At 36.1% G+C, this 19,744-nt stretch overlaps 1 protein-coding gene across 1 annotated transcript; it reads left to right on the top strand.

The window, feature by feature from the left end:
* Nucleotides 1–2,611: 2,611 nt before the first annotated feature.
* LOC131604492 (zinc finger protein ZAT4-like) lies at nt 2,612–4,150 on the top strand. Its single transcript, XM_058876928.1, has one exon. The coding sequence runs from the start codon at nt 2,612–2,614 to the stop codon at nt 4,148–4,150; it is 1,539 nt and encodes a 512-aa protein (XP_058732911.1).
* The last annotated feature ends 15,594 nt before the right edge of the window (nt 4,151–19,744 follow it).

Raw genomic sequence — 19,744 nt, 5'->3', positions numbered from 1 at the left:
AAGAGTGTTAACGGTGGTACACGTGTATGTTTTTTTATAAGCAATGGAGTATTATAAAGAAACTGAGTACAAGGGTGCTCACCAATGGGTAATACAAATGGAGGAATTCAATGATTCTAAAGGACATTGAGCCTAAAAATAAAAATTACAATTAACGGTGAAGTTGGAACATATAACATTCCAAAGCCATGAAAGTAACCTGATCTTATACATGATTTCACCCTCATTGAAAATACCGGAGTTTTGAACAAAATAACGTTACGCATACACCATAATGCCCAGCATGTGGCCAACCAGAAAATCAGTTTCTTTCTTGGAGAAATTTTACCATTAAGAGAGCGACAAAAAGCCAACATATGGTCCGCTACGCCAACAGCCACCACCAGAATAACCCCGAGCCAAAAAGAAATTTTGCTCCAAACAACTCTCGAAAAAGGACAAGAAAGAAGCAGGTGGGTACAATATGTGAAAGAGAGAATTTCCACTAGAGGGGAAGTATTATGGACTCACACTTGAGGAGGAGTGTTGAGAATATATCAAGTGTGAGAATGGAGAAAATAGTCCCACATTGCATAGGAATGTGGTGAATTGAGTATTTATAAGTGGGCGAACCCACTCACCTATCACCTTAAGGTTTTAGGTGGACAAGTGGTGTGTCTCCCACAAAGTTGTGTTTCTCAAACGAAAAGTCCTGAAATTCAAAATGCTCCTCGCTCAATCCTTTCCTGATTGTTGCACATACAATTGGGGCATGTATAAAGTAGAATAGATGAAGATGTGTCAAACAACTAAAGGTAGATGAAGGTATAAAAAAACTATAAGAGAAGTTATAAAGTAAATCTCGAAATCAACAATTTAGATAGGAGCATGATCCTAGATAAAACCTTATGGCAGAAGTTCATTTATGTATTCGACCTTATTTAATGAGATAAAACTTGATTGTTGTTGTATGATCATAGTCTAGGGTTAAATTAAATCATATATCTCTATCGTTCGGTCCAACTTATTTCCACCCTACTTATGAATTTGAACCACACCTTAATCTATCAAACATACTTGCTTTTATCATATGATTATACTTCAGTTCTTATTAGTTAACATTCCGCTTTCACTAACTATTATTTGTAAATTTATTTTAAATCTAACATAATTATGTCATTATATATAAAAAGAACTTCAACCGTTACTAAAAGAGACTGTGTTTTTAGGAAAATTGAAAGAGAGCTTGACAAGTGAATTTTATATGTTGCATGACATTAGTCAAATCCACTATCACAGATCAATAACTGTAGATCCAATTGATGAGGCAATTTTCACTAGCATTACTGTCTTAACTTACTTTTTGATAGTTAAATATAGTTTTGTGTTGACTTATGTTGGAGTTTTCACACTAAACATAGTTCTATGATACGTAAATATAGTTTTGTATTGACTTACGCTTGGAGTTTTCACTATACATAGTATAAATTTGTTAACACAGTATTTGTTACACTTAATCACTAAACATAGTATACAATTTGTTATTAGCGTATTTTATAGGGTTTATGATTTTTTTTAATATTAATTCATTAATAAATAAATCAAAAATTTTAATTTATTTTATTTAAAAAGTAATCAATATCTCACCAAACTCAAAAGTATTTACATTTATTTATATATTCCCTCAAAAAAAATTATATATAACATTTTTTGTATGTACAAAATATATAAACTCAGAAAAAAAATCAACAAAATTAATAAAGTAAAGCATATGTAATTTTTTTAAGTAATTAGTGACTAAAATTTCACGATAAATAAATTAGATGTTGCATATTCGAATATGCATCGCTGCTATCGGCTGTCTCTGTATAATTATTAAATGAATTGGATTAACAGATCAAGGACAAGTAAAAAGAATTAATTATCAGTTTAGTGTTAAAAATTAACTAAATTTATATATATCAAAATGATTGATGAATAGAAGTTATAAACCAAGAAGGAAATCAAGTCAAAAAAAAGTACGGACGAAATATATTTTTTTAAGGAGGACCAAAATTTATTGATCACATGTTCTAATGACTATAAACAAGAAAAATGAAGTAAATTGGGTGGAAAGAAACATTACCAACCGACAGGAAAGGAGAAACATAGGTTAGTTTCCTTGCTTTAGAATTGAAGTGATATGAATAGATATGGTAGTTAGAACCACTCACTTTTCAGTTCTCAAGTTTACTATAAAAAAATACAAAACAAAAAAAAAAATTAAAAAACATTATTTTTTATAATTTTTTTATCACACAACTTTGTTAATCTTTAACAAGAAAAGACAACGGAATAAGTCTCAACCTTACACTTGTAACTTTATCTTACTATTGCTTTCTCTCTTGATCTTAACCAATACTCTAACTAAAAACTAGGACTACTATTCCTTTATTTCATCATCATGCAAACCCTAGAACTTAACTATCACTACAAGAACCAACTCCACCCTTTCTTTCATTGTTAAACTCACTGTCCCCAATCTTACATCAATGTGTGTGTTTCTCTCCTCTCCCTCTTTTCATTTTATTTTTCTTTTTCTTTTGTTCATTTTTTTTACACCACTCAACATAGTTGTTGTGCTTAAATTTGCATGGCATTGATTGTGGATCAACAATCAAACTTCAAACACTTTTGTAAAATTTGCAAAAAAGGCTTTGGATGTGGAAGAGCATTGGGAGGACATATGAGAGCTCATGGGATAGGCGACGAAAACGGTCAAATGGACGACGATGATCCGGCGAGCGATTGGGAAGGTGGCAATGCCAATAATATTGTTCCTCAAACAAGTAACAAGCGCATGTATTCTCTTAGAACAAATCCTAATAAGCAAAAAAGTTGTAGGGTATGTGAGCATTGTGGCAAGGAATTTTTCTCTTGGAAGGCTTTTCTCGAACACGGAAAATGCAACTCAGATGAAGCGGATGAAGAGTCTCCTGAATCCTCTCCAGAATCAAACGTCATGGCCGACGATGGCGACGGCGATGGCGCCGATGGGAGAAGATGTGGTTGGTCCAAAAGAAAAAGGTCAATGCGAACTAAAGTAGGTAGTTTAAATAATAATTACATTTGTCCTTCAAGCGAAGAAGAAGACCTAGCAAATTGTTTAATGATGTTATCAAATGCTATTGTTAATCCTCTCGAGGCGGCGGAGCCGGAAGAATCATGTGCCTCAGCTTGTAGAGATGAAGAAAGAAGAAACCCTATGAATTTCATTGCACCATTGTCTTATAGAATCCCTTATGAAACAAACAACAATAACAACAACAACATCAACAACAACAAAGCCAAAGGTGTTGCAAAAGGTTTATTTGAATGCAAAGCATGCAAAAAAGTCTTCAACTCCCACCAAGCTTTAGGTGGCCATAGAGCAAGTCACAAAAAAGTTAAAGGATGTTTTGCTGCAAGACTTGATCAAAACCTTGATGAAACCATAGCTGAGGATGATGTCATGACACATGATGAGTTCTTCCCTCCAAAATCAATCTCATCTCTACAATATGATCAAGGAACCTCTAGTAACTCTACTTTAATGCCTTCTTCTTCTTCCAAGAGAAAATCAAAAGTGCATGAATGCTCAATTTGCCATAGGAGTTTCTCTTCTGGACAAGCATTAGGAGGTCACAAAAGATGTCATTGGATAACATCAAATGCACCCGACACTTCAACATTGGCAAGGTTTCAACAATTTCAAGACCATATGGAACAAATACCTAAGTTTGATAATTCTTCTGAGCCAATTGATCTTAAACTTGATCTTAATCTTCCAGCTCCTACCAATACACAAATTTATATGCAATCATGGGGTGCAACTGCAAACCCTAGTGCAAGTGCAATAAAGGACAATAATAATAATAATATTATTAAAGAAGATAATAGTAGCCAATGTATGATTCAACAAAATCAAAATAACAACCAAGTTGATCAAAATAATGACACTCATGATGAAAACAACAAAAACAACAACAACCTTAATTCTTTGATACAAAATGTTGATAATAATGAAGATGATAGTAAGGTTAAGTTGGCAAAATTAAGTGAACTAAAAGATGTAATCAATATTGGAGGAAGTTCTTCACCTTGGTTGCAGGTTGGAATTGGTGCAACAACTGATGTGAGGAATGATACGTAATTATAATGTTTTTGATTTTTGATTTTTCTTTTTTCTTTCATAGTAGCACTATGAGGTGAATATGGATCACAATTTTGAGTTTTATCTTTGTTTAGTATTTTTTTACACCCTAAACTAAGAAAGTGTAAGTATGTATAGAGACATGATCATAACTCTCAAGGTGTTTATCATTATCATACCTCAGTTTTTTAATCCTTTTGTACATTCTATAATATAAAATTATATTATGAATAAATTAAAGGCTTTTTTTTCACTTCTTCTTTGTTAATTTTTTTCTAGTTTGTTAGATTTTAGAGGACAATGCTTCTTTCCTATGCATATGGAAGAGTTTAATGTAACATAAAGGGGAATTTGAATCCCTGGCCGAAGAGGTTTTCACCCATTTATATTGTTAAGACGATATTAATCGTTTGATTTTGATTGTACAACTCACATAAAATAAATTTAATTTTCTCAAAATTATTTGTTTAAAATCAGAAACATTTGATTTTGACTGATCAAATATACTTGATGCATGAATGCGGACTTTTTTACTAAAACAAATTGAAATCTCATGAGTCTGCATTCATGCATCAAGCATATCTGATCAGTCAAGATCAAATGTTTCTAGTTTTAAGCAAATAATTTTGAGAAAATTAAAGTTATTATTCTATATGTGGTATCATTCAAATAGGATCTCCAAAGTAGGTTGGATTGAATTTGCCTTTCGGTTGGGTCAAAGGAGGAGTGGAGTCAAAGTAGTTTGTAGAGGCTTGGCCCGTGAGATTTTTTATTAGTGTCATATCACTACAAAAAAATGTTCTCTGCAGCGACGTGGATTACACGACGCAACATGCAAAATCACGTGGCAAACAAAAAGTAGCGACGTGGGCATTTATGTCGCAGGAGCACGCGTGGCAACATTGTAGCGACGTGGAGACCACGTCAGAAAGTAGCGACGTGACTCCCACGTCGCAACAGGATTACATAGGAAACATCCCACTGCACACACAGCAGGTGTGGCAGGTGTGGGGAAGTGTGTTTGTTGACCAATGTAGCGACGTGTTTCCCACATCGCTACATTAAATGCTTTTTTTTTTTAAAAAATTTATTCACGCTAGATTTGTTTTATTTTATATATTTTATATAATTAATTAATATATAATAAAATATGATATATAATAAAATATATATAATAAAATTTATATATAATAAAATTTATATAATAAAATCTATAAAATAAAATTTATATAATAAAATCTATAAAAACTAATTTATATAATAAATTTATATAAAATAAATTAATATAATAAACATTATATAATAAATTCAATTAAATAAAATTAAAAATTTAAAACTAATATTTTAATGAATTAAAATGTAGAATATTTTACATTAAAAAAAATTTAAAACAAATAAAATACAAAATGTTTTTAAGAGGCATCATCCGGAAAATAGTTATTCGGATTAAAATCATCAGCCACCCCGTCATCCTCCGGCTCTTGAGGAGGAGCATTACTGTAATTTCCTCCTCCTTGCATAAACCGTCTCATCTGCTCCTCCATCTCAGCTTGCTTCTTCATAATGCCCTCCATCTGTCGCGCATGCTGCTCCTCCATATCAGACTGCTTCTTCCGCATCATCTCGATCTGGGCCTCACTTTCGCGTCTCGCCAATTGCCTTACTAATTCAGTTTGTTCCTGTGTCAGATTTGGTTGACGCGATCCACCCTCTCCATCCTGAACTCTTTGGAACAGATTACGGTCACCAGATCTATAGCTGGACGCCAAATTTCCAGCCCCAAAAAAGCAACCATTAGGCCCTTTATCTTTAATAACGTCACACCAAATGTAGTGATCAACATCCGCGTTAAGCGGCTCCCCCTCTGCTGGCATGAATTGAGGATTATTTTCCAGAAAAATGGCAAGTCGTCTATCATATTCTTCCTGCACAAATATTCAATAAAAAAAATTAAGTTAAATATTTAAATGCATATTTAATTATACTAAATAAATATATACATATTATAAATTAAAATATATTAAAACGTTGCCACGTTATTTTCACGCCACAACTTATGATTTGCCACATGATTTTCACGTGACAAATTATCAATTGCCACATGAAATTCACATCACAAACTTTGTATCAATATAAAAAAAATAAACAACGTAAATTTCACTTACAAGATACATCCTAGTGCGCTCGTCGACAACACCTCCCGATCTCCTTGTCCGGGTCCTCGAAATCAGCTCATCAATGGTCTTCTACCCAACTGCTTAGCCTAAATAATATAATTAAAAATAATTAGTAAATTATATTATGAATAAAGAAGTAACTTAAAAATTTTAAAACTTTTACCAATCGTCGGGCATGCTCGGCGGTGCTAATACTTCCAACTGTGTTGACACAACCGCCCTTTTCAGATGCCCTCATCTTCTTAAAGGTTTCTGATTTAGCCCGGAATTCTGGAGTCCTCCAATATATTACAAGCTCCTGAAAAACCTCCTCGCCTATCCAGCTAGGACGGATGCCGTGAAGCTCATAATTCTCCCTTACTCGCCGCAGCATATCAGACATTCTTTTAGAGCATCTGGTATTGAAAACTTTCTGAACACTTTTTTCACTCAAAGGATCCCACACACATTTCTCCTGCAATAATGTTGTATGACATTAAAATAAAATGTTAAGTAATTATAATGAGAATTTTATTTAAATAACTATAACTAAAACAATAAATTAAATGCATAACCTACATAAATAACAATACCTTAAACATTCTAAACCATTCATCTTTATTTTTGACGTCCCCATAGCTCTTAAAAGCTGATTTATACATCTGCTGAATTATATAGTTAACAATCCTAGCAGCAGTCCGACTCGGCGTAAAACTGAAACAAAAAATGAAAATGTTAGATATAAATTTATATAAAAAATGAAAATGTATACATATATTAAAGTTTTTAAATAGGAAACTTACTTGCTTCCTTCGGGATGAATCCAAAATCTACCGTCAACGACATGAATCTCATCGGGATCATCCCTCCCACGAAGATCAGCTCCGTCTATCTCATCAACTGCCTCATCAACCTCACGGGCTGGTACATGTGTGGGATGTGGGGTGCGTGAGCCTCCAACCTGTGTGGGGCGTGGACTAGGAGATCGTCCAGCCTGTGTCGGACGTGGCCGGATGTTGATTGTACACCGGTACTATGAAAATAGGCATTGTTAAATTCCCTACAAAATATACACCATAAGTTAAATAAGTTTGGTATACAGACATTGTCAACAAAGGTAAAAAAAACTATTGGGTAAACTTACTCAAGGTATTGTTTAACTTCGACGCAGTTGATCAAGACATGGACATGTGCGGATTGCATTTCTTTCTGGGTCAACCAATGCACACTCTTCTTTCCAGAAGGTCGACCTGGAAGACCGAATACTGATAAGGTGAATTGACTCCTCTGGTTGACATTTACCGGATTCCGTATGGTTCTAGGAGTTAACATCAAGTGATTGAAATAATGACTGCAAAAATGTGATGTTTCTCGATGCAGGTAATGTGCACATATAGAACCTTCAACTCTTGCTTCATTCTTCACTGATCGCTTTGAATCACCCATGAACCTTTCAAACGGATACATCCACCTATATTGAACTGGTCCACCAAGAAAGGCTTCATATGCAAGATGCACAGGTAAATATTCCATTGAGTCGAAGAAACCAGGCGGAAATACTTGTTCCAACTTACAAAGAATGATTGCAATGTTTTGGTCCAACTTCATGATGTCTTCCACTTTTAAAGCTGAAGCACAAATATCTCTAAAAAACTGACTAATTTCAGTCAGTGGATCAAGAACATGTTTGGGTAGCGAGCCAAATGCAATTGGTAACAATTGTTCCATGAAAATGTGACAATCGTGACTTTTCATTCCATGCAACTTCCCAGTGTTAGGGTCAGCACACCTTGATAAATTTGATGAATACCCATCGGGCATTCTCAAATCTTTTAGCCATCGACAAACAGCTTTAGCTTCTTGGGAAGTCAAAGTGAAACAAGCCTTGGGTTTTAATAACTTTCCATTCGGTAGAGGCTTCAACTCCAACTCTCTTCTGTTACACCATTTTTCCATGTCTTGTCTGGCCTTTTCATTATCTTTTGTTTTGCCTTTCACATCCATCACTGTGTTAAATACATTATCAAAAAAATTCTTCTCAATATGCATAACATCTAGATTATGGCGCAACAAGTTATCCTTCCAATACGGGAGGTCCCAAAATATACTTCTTTTTGTCCAATTGTGCGTGACTCCGTATCCTTCAATTCGGCATTCTTTGCCAGTATCTGTAAATTTTGGTAGCTCACTAACTTGTTCCCATATAGCCCATGGTGACAATCGAGGCGGAGGCGAATCTTTCACTCGTACATCTTTTTTAAAGTTTGTCATGTTTCTTCTATAGGAGTGATTTCGTGGTAGGAATCTTCGGTGACAGTCAAACCACGAGCTTTTCCCACCTTTATCCAACGTGAACCCTTTGTTGTTTCCCATGCAATGCGGACAACCCATTTTGCCATGCGTACCCCAACCAGACAACATGCCATATGCTGGAAAGTCGTTGATGGTCCACATCAATGAAGCTCGCATTATAAAGTTTTCTTTACGTGATATATCATAAGTCCATTCTCCAATCCACAATCTCTTCAAATCATCAATTAAAGGTTGTAAATACACATCAATTCCTGCTTTTGGACTCGAAGGTCCTGGAATGACGCACGTCAAAAACATGTATGGTTTTGTCATGCACATCTCAGGAGGGAGGTTGTAAGGGGTTACAATAACTGGCCAACAAGAATATGCGGTTCCCGACCCTTGGACATAGGGAGTAAATCCATCCGAGCATAATCCAAGCCTGACATTTCTAGGTTCTGCGGCAAAATCAGGATGCATTCGATCAAAATGCTTCCATGCCTCGCCATCAGATGGATGCCTCATAGTGCCTGGACTTGTGTTATTTGTGTGATGCCATGTCATTTGACTTGCACTGTGCATTGAAGCAAACATTCTTTTTAACCTTGGTATTATTGGAAGATAAAACATGGACTTTACTGCTACACGGTCTTGATTAGTGTTAACGGCTCTATTGGGAACTTTATATCTTGGACTCTCACAAAACTTACATTCCTCCAACAACCCATCTTGAGTACCAAACTCATTGTCGTAGAACAACATACAGCCATTAATGCAACAATCAATCTTTCTTACTCTTAAGCCCAACTTCGACACCAACTTCTTTGCTTCATAAAATGTTGTAGACAAGTTGTCTTTCATTGCAGTTGAGTCCAACATCATCTTTACGAAGAATTCCAAACACTGATCAGGAACGTTCCAATTTGCCTTGGCGGCCAACAATCTCACACAAATTGATAACTTTGACTCAGACGATCCATCAAACAACGGCGTATTCATCTCATTCAACAACTGATAAAATTTCTGCGCTTCCTCATTCGGCAACTCTTCCCCACCAAAATCTTCAGGCTCATCATAGGTCACGTTTGTAACACTCCATTTATTTTCATAATTTAATTTAATTAAATTAATTGAATTATGAGGAATTAAGCAATTGGGCTTGAGTTGTGGTTAGTAAGGGAGGGGGTGCATTGGTAGGCCCTATTACTAATTAAAATAATTTTATTTCAATTTTAATAAAATAGGAGGAGTTGTGGAATAGAGAGGGTTACAGCATTTTGAGAAAAGAAGTCTGAACGTGAAAAGAGAAGAAGAACGGAGAAGTGCGACCGAGGAAGAGCGAAGAATCAACCTTCAGGTAAGGGGGGACTCTTCCGTTTATCTTCTATTATGGGATTATAGGTGGTAGGATAGAATTTGATCATGTTATTCGGATCAATTGGGTTATGCTTAGGTTGTAGAAATGTTAGGTTTTGGGAGAATTGATTTATGATGAATTGTGTTGATCATGTATGGTGATAATTGGATGGTTGAATGTATTATAAATGTGTTATAATATGTGTTATTTCACTGTATGAGAAATCTGGTTGGAGTGAGATTGGTTTGGTAGTGATTCGGTGAAAGAGGGACGAAATCGCAGGCTGTTTTCTGCTATTCGGAGCGCTGGAAATCGCCAGTTCGCGCCGCGTCCAGGAGTTGGCGCCGCGAACCGCTTGGCAGGAGGCCAGGAAGTTTTGTTGTGCTCAGTACGCGCCGCGAGAGTATGGTCGCGCCGCGAAGGCGTAGTTTCTTCTCGTTCCGCGCCGCGAAACCTTGTTTGCGCCGCGAAGGCGTAGTTCCTATTCGTTCCGCGCCGCGAATGTATGTGGCGCCGCGTGCTGTTAGTTGATGCGACAGACCGTTTTGAAAAGTTTAAAAATGTGTAACTTTTAAACCGTAAGCCGGATTTTGGTGCCGTTTCGAGTACAGTGAAGCTAATAAAATAATTTATATGCTCAAATGGTGTTTTGAGTTGTGGCTTGAATTATTTTTAAAATACTCGATCTTATTTGTTGTGGTGGGATATATTTACAGGTACACTAATGAATGTCTTATCTGTATGACGTTGTGGTCATAACTGGTGTTTATTATACATATATTGTTGGTATGAAATATGTGTTTTATTGATGATTATGACATTGATCGATGTATGTGGGTGATGAGCATGTTATGGTTGATGCATGCATTCATAATCATTATGTGGCTGGTCCTTGACGATGGTGGATCAGTGGTAGCTAATTCCCATTGTGTGGAATTAGTGAGTGGGTGTTGCCGTATCCTTGACGATGGTGGGTCGGTGAGTTGGGTTATCCCAGATTTTGGTACCACATGCATGTAGTTGCATTGCATTAGGCTGTTTTGCTATTATAACATGAATGGAAGATTGTCCAATGTTATAATATGTGTTAATTTGGTTGTTTGCTTGCTGATTGTATGGTTTGAATCTGATCATAACTGTAATTGGGTGAATGGCATGTGAAATGATATTTTATTATCTATATCTTATAACATTAGTTAAATGTGAATGAGACTCACCCTTACTGTTGTTATTTTTCAGATTGAGGAGTAGCTCTCGTACTTGGTGAGGATTAGCTCGTCAAGTAGTTCGTTAGAGTCAGTTGGGTCCGTGTCATGCTCTGGTCGTGTAACACTGGGGGCGTCGTTTAGAGTTACTTGTTAAACTTTTTATTTTGGATGGATTTTATGTTAACGCTCTAAGTCTGTGACTTGGCTGTTTGTTATTCAGATGTTATAAATAATTCCGCTGTGTTAACATGATGAACCTGAATAAATTTGGTTGACTTTCTCCTTTATGGCATGACATGAGTATTATTGTTTAATTATTTGGAAGTTGTAATGCCCTTTTTCATGTTTACTCTGATTATTAATTATTATTTATGCGGGGTATTAGAAGGGTGTTACAATAGTGGTATCAGAGCATTGTCGGTCGTTTGAGTCAGAGTCTTAGTGTCGGTTAATCCCTCGTATACGATTAGTGTAAGGTTGACACTGTCGATACTTCTTGTTCTAATAGATATTGTTTGATATTTAGCAGAACAATGGCTGGAAGAGGAGGAAGAAACGATGATGCTATCGCTGAGGCTCTGGGCATGATTGCTGGTGTGCTGGGAGGGAATGCCAATGGAGCTGGAATTGGTGCTGACAGGCAGCTGAATAGTTTTCAGAGGAACAACCCTCCGTTGTTCAAAGGCACTCACGATCCCGAAGGCGCCCAGAAGTGGCTGAAAGAGATTGAAAGGATCTTCCGGGTGATTGATTGTGACGAAAATCTGAAGGTGAGATATGGGACTCACATGCTGTCTGAAGAAGCCGATGATTGGTGGATGGCTAGTAGGGACGAACTGCAAGCTGCAGGTGTTGCAATCACTTGGGCCGTGTTCAAGAGAGAATTCTTGCGGAGGTACTTTCCTGAGGATGTTAGAGGCAGGAAAGAGATTGAATTTCTGGAGCTGACACAAGGTAACATGACTGTGCCGGAGTATGCGTCCAAGTTTGTGGAGCTAGCAAAGTATTATGTCCACTACAATAATGATGAGGCTAGTGAATTCTCGAAGTGTGTTAAATTTGAGAATGGTCTCCGCGATGAGATTAAACAGGGTATCAGATACCAGAGGATTCGCAGGTTTGTCGATTTGGTTGACTGCAGCCGAATCTTTGAAGAGGACAATATTAAACTGAAGTCGTCGCACTCTCGCGAGTTAGTCGACAGGAAAGGGAAAAAGCATATGGATCGTGGTAAGCCTTATGGAAAGGGTAACCAGAAAGCTGGAGGCTGGAAGAAGCCTAGTGGGGGAGACTCTAGTGCCCCTATTAAGTGCTTCAAGTGTGGAGAACCTGGACATCGCATTCACGAATGCAAGAGCGAAGAAAAGAAGTGCTATAGATGTGGAAAGGCAGGTCACATTGCTATTGAGTGCAAAGGGAACACTGTAACTTGTTTCAACTGCGGGGAAGAAGGTCATATCAGTCCTAAGTGTCCTAAGCCGAGGAAGAATCAAGCTGGTGGTAAGGTGTTCGCCTTATCTGGTTCAGAGACTACTCCAGATGATCGGTGGATTAAAGGTACGTGTTTTATCCATGGCACTCCTTTAATTGCAATAATAGATACTGGGGCAACTCACTCGTTTATTTCATTGGATTGTGCTAAACGACTGAATTTGGAAATATCTGAGATTAATGGAAGTATGGTCATTGACACTCCTGCGTCGGGTTCAGTGACTACTTCGTTCGCTTGTTTGAACTGTCCAATTGATATTTTTGGTAGAGAGTTCGGAATGGACTTAGTGTGCCTTCCGTTGGAACAACTTGATGTTATCTTGGGTATGAATTGGTTGCAATTTAATCGGGTTCATATCAATTGTTTCACGAAGACGGTTATTTTTCCTGAAGATGTCGGTGTTGAGGATTTAGCAATGACGGCTAGACAAGTGGATGAAGCAATGAAGGACGGGGCTGTCGTGTTCATGTTGATTGCATCCATGGAAGTGAAAAAGAAAGCGGTGAGTAGTGACTTACCGGTAGTATGTGAATTTCCAGAAGTCTTTCCAGAAGATGTAAGAGAATTGCCGCCAGAGAGGGAGGTAGAATTTGCTATTGAACTAATTCCTGGAACTAATCCTGTGTCGATGGCACCTTATCGTATGTCGGCATCGGAATTGAATGAGTTGAAGAATCAATTGGAGGATTTACTTGAGAAGAAATTTATTCGTCCTAGTGTTTCACCGTGGGGTGCACCGGTGTTACTAGTGAAGAAGAAAGAAGGTTCAATGAGGTTGTGTGTGGATTACAGACAACTCAACAAGGTTACTATCAAGAATCGGTACCCCTTGCCGAGGATTGATGACTTGATGGATCAACTAGTTGGAGCATGTGTGTTCAGCAAAATTGACTTGAGGTCGGGATATCATCAGATTCGGGTAAAGACGGACGATATTCAGAAAACAGCATTTAGAACGAGGTATGGTCATTACGAATATACAGTGATGCCATTTGGAGTAACCAATGCGCCGGGGGTTTTCATGGAGTATATGAATAGGATCTTCCACCCTTTTCTGGATCAGTTCGTAGTAGTATTTATTGATGATATTTTGATATATTCTAAGAATGAAAAAGAGCATGCGGATCATCTTAGAGTGGTATTGGAACTATTGAAGGAAAAGAGACTTTATGCAAAACTGTCAAAGTGTGAGTTCTGGTTAAACGAAGTGAGCTTTCTTGGGCATGTAATTTCTAAGGATGGTATTGCCGTTGACCCAACGAAAGTAGAAGCAGTGTCTCAGTGGGAAGCTCCGAGGTCAGTTTCCGAAATCCGTAGTTTCCTTGGTCTGGCGGGTTACTATAGAAAGTTCATTGAAGGGTTTTCAAAGTTAGCATTACCGTTAACTAAGTTGACTAGGAAGGGTCAAGCATTTGTTTGGGATTCGAAATGTGAAGAAGGATTCCAAGAGTTGAAGAAGAGGTTGACTAGTGCGCCGATCTTGATTTTGCCGAATCCGGCGGAATCTTTTGTTGTGTATTGTGATGCTTCGTTGTCAGGACTAGGAGGTGTACTGATGCAGAATCAACAGGTAGTCGCTTATGCGTCGAGACAACTCAAGGTGCATGAGAGAAACTATCCGACTCATGACTTAGAGTTGGCAGCAGTGGTATTTGTGTTGAAGTTGTGGAGGCATTACCTATATGGTTCAAGGTTTGAAGTATTTAGTGATCACAAGAGTTTGAAGTACCTCTTTGACCAAAAAGAGTTGAATATGAGACAAAGAAGATGGTTAGAATTTCTCAAGGATTATGATTTTGAACTGAATTATCATCCGGGTAAAGCAAATGTTGTTGCCGATGCATTGAGTAGGAAGTCCTTGCATATGTCCATGCTTATGGTGAGAGAATTGGATTTAATTGAGCAATTCCGAGATTTGAGTTTAGTATGTGAAGACACTCCTACCAGTGTTAAATTGGGTATGCTGAAGCTGACTAGTAGTATTCTTGAGGGAATCCGAGAAGGTCAGAAGACTGATGTAGAATTGGTTGATAAGTTGGCTCTGATTAATCAAGATAAAGGAGGTGAATTCAGAATCGACGAGAATGGTATAATGAGGTTTGGTAATCGTGTTTGTGTTCCTGATGTTGCCGAATTGAGGAAGAGTATTCTTGAAGAAGGACATCGTAGCGGATTGAGTATTCATCCTGGTGCTACCAAGATGTATCATGACTTAAAGAAGCTGTTTTGGTGGCCTGGAATGAAAAAGGAAATAGCTGAATTTGTCTATGCTTGTCTGACTTGCCAGAAGTCGAAGATTGAGCATCAGAAACCGTATGGAGCTATGCAACCGTTATTTATTCCAGAATGGAAGTGGGATAGTATATCTATGGATTTTGTTTCAGGTTTGCCGAGGACGGTGAAGAATTGTGAAGCTATTTGGGTTATTGTAGACAGGTTGACAAAGTCTGCTCACTTTATACCAATGAGAATGGATTACCCAATGGAGAAGCTGGCTCAATTGTATATTGACAGGATAGTGAGTTTACATGGTATTCCTTCGAGTATCGTGTCGGATAGAGATCCAAGGTTTACATCCAGATTCTGGGAAAGTTTGCAGAAGGCTTTGGGTACTAAGCTGAGATTGAGTTCTGCTTATCATCCGCAGACGGATGGACAGACGGAAAGAACTATTCAATCACTAGAAGATTTGTTGCGTGCTTGTGTGTTGGAAAGAGGCGGTGCTTGGGATAGTTATCTACCCTTGATCGAATTTACTTACAATAATAGTTTTCACTCGAGTATTGGTATGGCTCCGTTTGAAGCTTTGTATGGTCGGAGGTGTAGAACGCCCTTATGTTGGTATGAATCTGGCGAAAGTGCCGTGATTGGGCCGGAAATTGTTCAGGAGACAACAGAAAGGATCAAGATGATTCAGGAGAAGATGAAGACTTCTCAGAGTCGTCAGAAGAGTTATCATGATAAAAGAAGGAGGACACTTGAATTTCAAGAAGGAGATCATGTGTTCTTGAGGGTGACTCCTACAACTGGTGTTGGTAGAGCACTGAAATCAAGGAAGTTGACTCCGCGATTCATTGGTCCGTTCCAGATTACGGAGAGGGTGGGAGAAGTGGCGTATCGTATTGCGTTGCCACCGACGCTTGCGAATCTGCATGATGTATTCCACGTATCACAGTTGAGGAAGTACATTGCTGATCCGTCTCATGTGATCCAAGTCGATGATGTACAGGTAAAGGATAATCTGACAGTTGAGACCTTGCCTATGAGGATTGAAGACCGAAGGCTGAAACAATTGCGTGGCAAGGAAATAGCACTGGTCAAAGTAGCTTGGGGAGGACCAGCAGGTGGGAATGTGACTTGGGAATTGGAGAGTTAGATGAAGGATTCCTATCCGGAGTTATTTGCCTAAGGTATGTTTTCGAGGACGAAAACTATTTAGTGGGGGAGAGTTGTAACACTCCATTTATTTTCATAATTTAATTTAATTAAATTAATTGAATTATGAGGAATTAAGCAATTGGGCTTGAGTTGTGGTTAGTAAGGGAGGGGGTGCATTGGTAGGCCCTATTACTAATTAAAATAATTTTATTTCAATTTTAATAAAATAGGAGGAGTTGTGGAATAGAGAGGGTTACAGCATTTTGAGAAAAGAAGTCTGAACGTGAAAAGAGAAGAAGAACGGAGAAGTGCGACCGAGGAAGAGCGAAGAATCAACCTTCAGGTAAGGGGGGACTCTTCCGTTTATCTTCTATTATGGGATTATAGGTGGTAGGATAGAATTTGATCATGTTATTCGGATCAATTGGGTTATGCTTAGGTTGTAGAAATGTTAGGTTTTGGGAGAATTGATTTATGATGAATTGTGTTGATCATGTATGGTGATAATTGGATGGTTGAATGTATTATAAATGTGTTATAATATGTGTTATTTCACTGTATGAGAAATCTGGTTGGAGTGAGATTGGTTTGGTAGTGATTCGGTGAAAGAGGGACGAAATCGCAGGCTGTTTTCTGCTATTCGGAGCGCTGGAAATCGCCAGTTCGCGCCGCGTCCAGGAGTTGGCGCCGCGAACCGCTTGGCAGGAGGCCAGGAAGTTTTGTTGTGCTCAGTACGCGCCGCGAGAGTATGGTCGCGCCGCGAAGGCGTAGTTTCTTCTCGTTCCGCGCCGCGAAACCTTGTTTGCGCCGCGAAGGCGTAGTTCCTATTCGTTCCGCGCCGCGAATGTATGTGGCGCCGCGTGCTGTTAGTTGATGCGACAGACCGTTTTGAAAAGTTTAAAAATGTGTAACTTTTAAACCGTAAGCCGGATTTTGGTGCCGTTTCGAGTACAGTGAAGCTAATAAAATAATTTATATGCTCAAATGGTGTTTTGAGTTGTGGCTTGAATTATTTTTAAAATACTCGATCTTATTTGTTGTGGTGGGATATATTTACAGGTACACTAATGAATGTCTTATCTGTATGACGTTGTGGTCATAACTGGTGTTTATTATACATATATTGTTGGTATGAAATATGTGTTTTATTGATGATTATGACATTGATCGATGTATGTGGGTGATGAGCATGTTATGGTTGATGCATGCATTCATAATCATTATGTGGCTGGTCCTTGACGATGGTGGATCAGTGGTAGCTAATTCCCATTGTGTGGAATTAGTGAGTGGGTGTTGCCGTATCCTTGACGATGGTGGGTCGGTGAGTTGGGTTATCCCAGATTTTGGTACCACATGCATGTAGTTGCATTGCATTAGGCTGTTTTGCTATTATAACATGAATGGAAGATTGTCCAATGTTATAATATGTGTTAATTTGGTTGTTTGCTTGCTGATTGTATGGTTTGAATCTGATCATAACTGTAATTGGGTGAATGGCATGTGAAATGATATTTTATTATCTATATCTTATAACATTAGTTAAATGTGAATGAGACTCACCCTTACTGTTGTTATTTTTCAGATTGAGGAGTAGCTCTCGTACTTGGTGAGGATTAGCTCGTCAAGTAGTTCGTTAGAGTCAGTTGGGTCCGTGTCATGCTCTGGTCGTGTAACACTGGGGGCGTCGTTTAGAGTTACTTGTTAAACTTTTTATTTTGGATGGATTTTATGTTAACGCTCTAAGTCTGTGACTTGGCTGTTTGTTATTCAGATGTTATAAATAATTCCGCTGTGTTAACATGATGAACCTGAATAAATTTGGTTGACTTTCTCCTTTATGGCATGACATGAGTATTATTGTTTAATTATTTGGAAGTTGTAATGCCCTTTTTCATGTTTACTCTGATTATTAATTATTATTTATGCGGGGTATTAGAAGGGTGTTACAACGTTCACACCAAAAGCATCCTCAACCATGTCACCAATCAGATTAAAGTTTTCCTCATATTCCACAGGCGGCCGACTACTTGAAGCATGAGAGTTGCTAGTCTCTTGTACGTTACTAGGCAGTTCTTCACCGTTAAACGTCCAAACCCAATAATTTGCAATGAAACCCCTTCTATGCAAATGAGCTGTTATTTCCTGTGGGTCACTAATTATTGGTCTACATTCACATTTAAGACAGGGACACCTAACTCCTCCTTCGCTTCGACATAATTCCTGAGCAAACGCCCAACTTATAAACCCTTCAACTCCTACTATAAAATTGGGTTTAAGTCCCATTCTTCCTGGAAATGTTCTATCGTACATCCAACTACGATAATACCGATAATATTCCATACTGCACATTTATACAATCATTGTCATTTGGAGTTAGAATACTAATCAACTTAATATTCTTCTTAGACGTATACTAGTTAATATTTACTATTCTTAAAACTATTATTTAGTAACAATACTACTAATATTTTTAACTACACGCGTTATATTGAACATATTTAACCATAAAATAATTTTTTTTAACTACACATTTTAAACTACATATATTAGAAATATTATTTAATAAAAATACTACTGTTATGTTTTTGTTACATATATAGTAATAAAAATAAAAAATAAGAAATAAGAAATATTACTATTATATTTGGAAATATACAAACACATGCATATTATGTTTTTATAACATATATACAAATTCAGTTTTAAATCTATTATATATGAATAAAATAAAAAATAAAAATAAAAAATGTTTTTATTAAATATATGATATACATATACATATTTTGTTTTTTATTAAAATTTTTTTTAGTATAATATTTCTCATTATAATAAATAATATATATAATAAAAATTAAAAATGAAAACTTTATAATATATAACTATTATATTAGTTTTACATATATAAAATTTATTTAAGTTATAAAAATATATTTTTTAAAGTGAGAACTTTATAGTATATATTTATATTATATTCTTAAAAATGAAAACTTTATAATATATATAACTATTATATTCTTTTTAAATTTATATTAATATTTATAATAATCTATTTTATATACTGTAAAATATTATAATATATATAATAATTTTAATAATAGTTTTAATATATCAATATACTAAAAACAACTTTAATAATTTTAATGTTTATATAATATTAATAGTATTAATAGTTTTAATATATAATATATAATAATGTTTGTATAGTTTTAATAAAAATATTAATAAAAATTATACTAAAAACAATTTTAATATATCAATTTTTTTAAAACACATTATAACAATTTTAATATATCAATTTATTTCTAATAGTTTTACAATTTATACAAACACATTATAAATCTATATACAAACACATTCATATCTTAATTAATAAATCTACTAAAAATATGATATACATATACATATTTTGTTTTTTATTAAAATTTTTTTTAGTATAATATTTCTCATTATAATAAATAATATATATAATAAAAATTAAAAATGAAAACTTTATAATATATAACTATTATATTAGTTTTACATATATAAAATTTATTTAAGTTATAAAAATATATTTTTTAAAGTGAGAACTTTATAGTATATATTTATATTATATTCTTAAAAATGAAAACTTTATAATATATATAACTATTATATTCTTTTTAAATTTATATTAATATTTATAATAATCTATTTTATATACTGTAAAATATTATAATATATATAATAATT

This window comes from Vicia villosa, linkage group LG5, assembly GCF_029867415.1.
Source record: "Vicia villosa cultivar HV-30 ecotype Madison, WI linkage group LG5, Vvil1.0, whole genome shotgun sequence".
NCBI classification, from domain to species: domain Eukaryota; kingdom Viridiplantae; phylum Streptophyta; class Magnoliopsida; order Fabales; family Fabaceae; genus Vicia; species Vicia villosa.
The sequence above is the reverse complement of the archived record's forward strand: the minus strand, read 5'-3'. Positions and strand labels throughout refer to the sequence as shown.

What these genes read in the sequence shown, in the direction of transcription:
- LOC131604492 (XM_058876928.1), top strand. Translation starts at nt 2,612, where the DNA reads ATGGCATTGATTGTGGATCAACAATCAAACTTCAAACACTTTTGTAAA.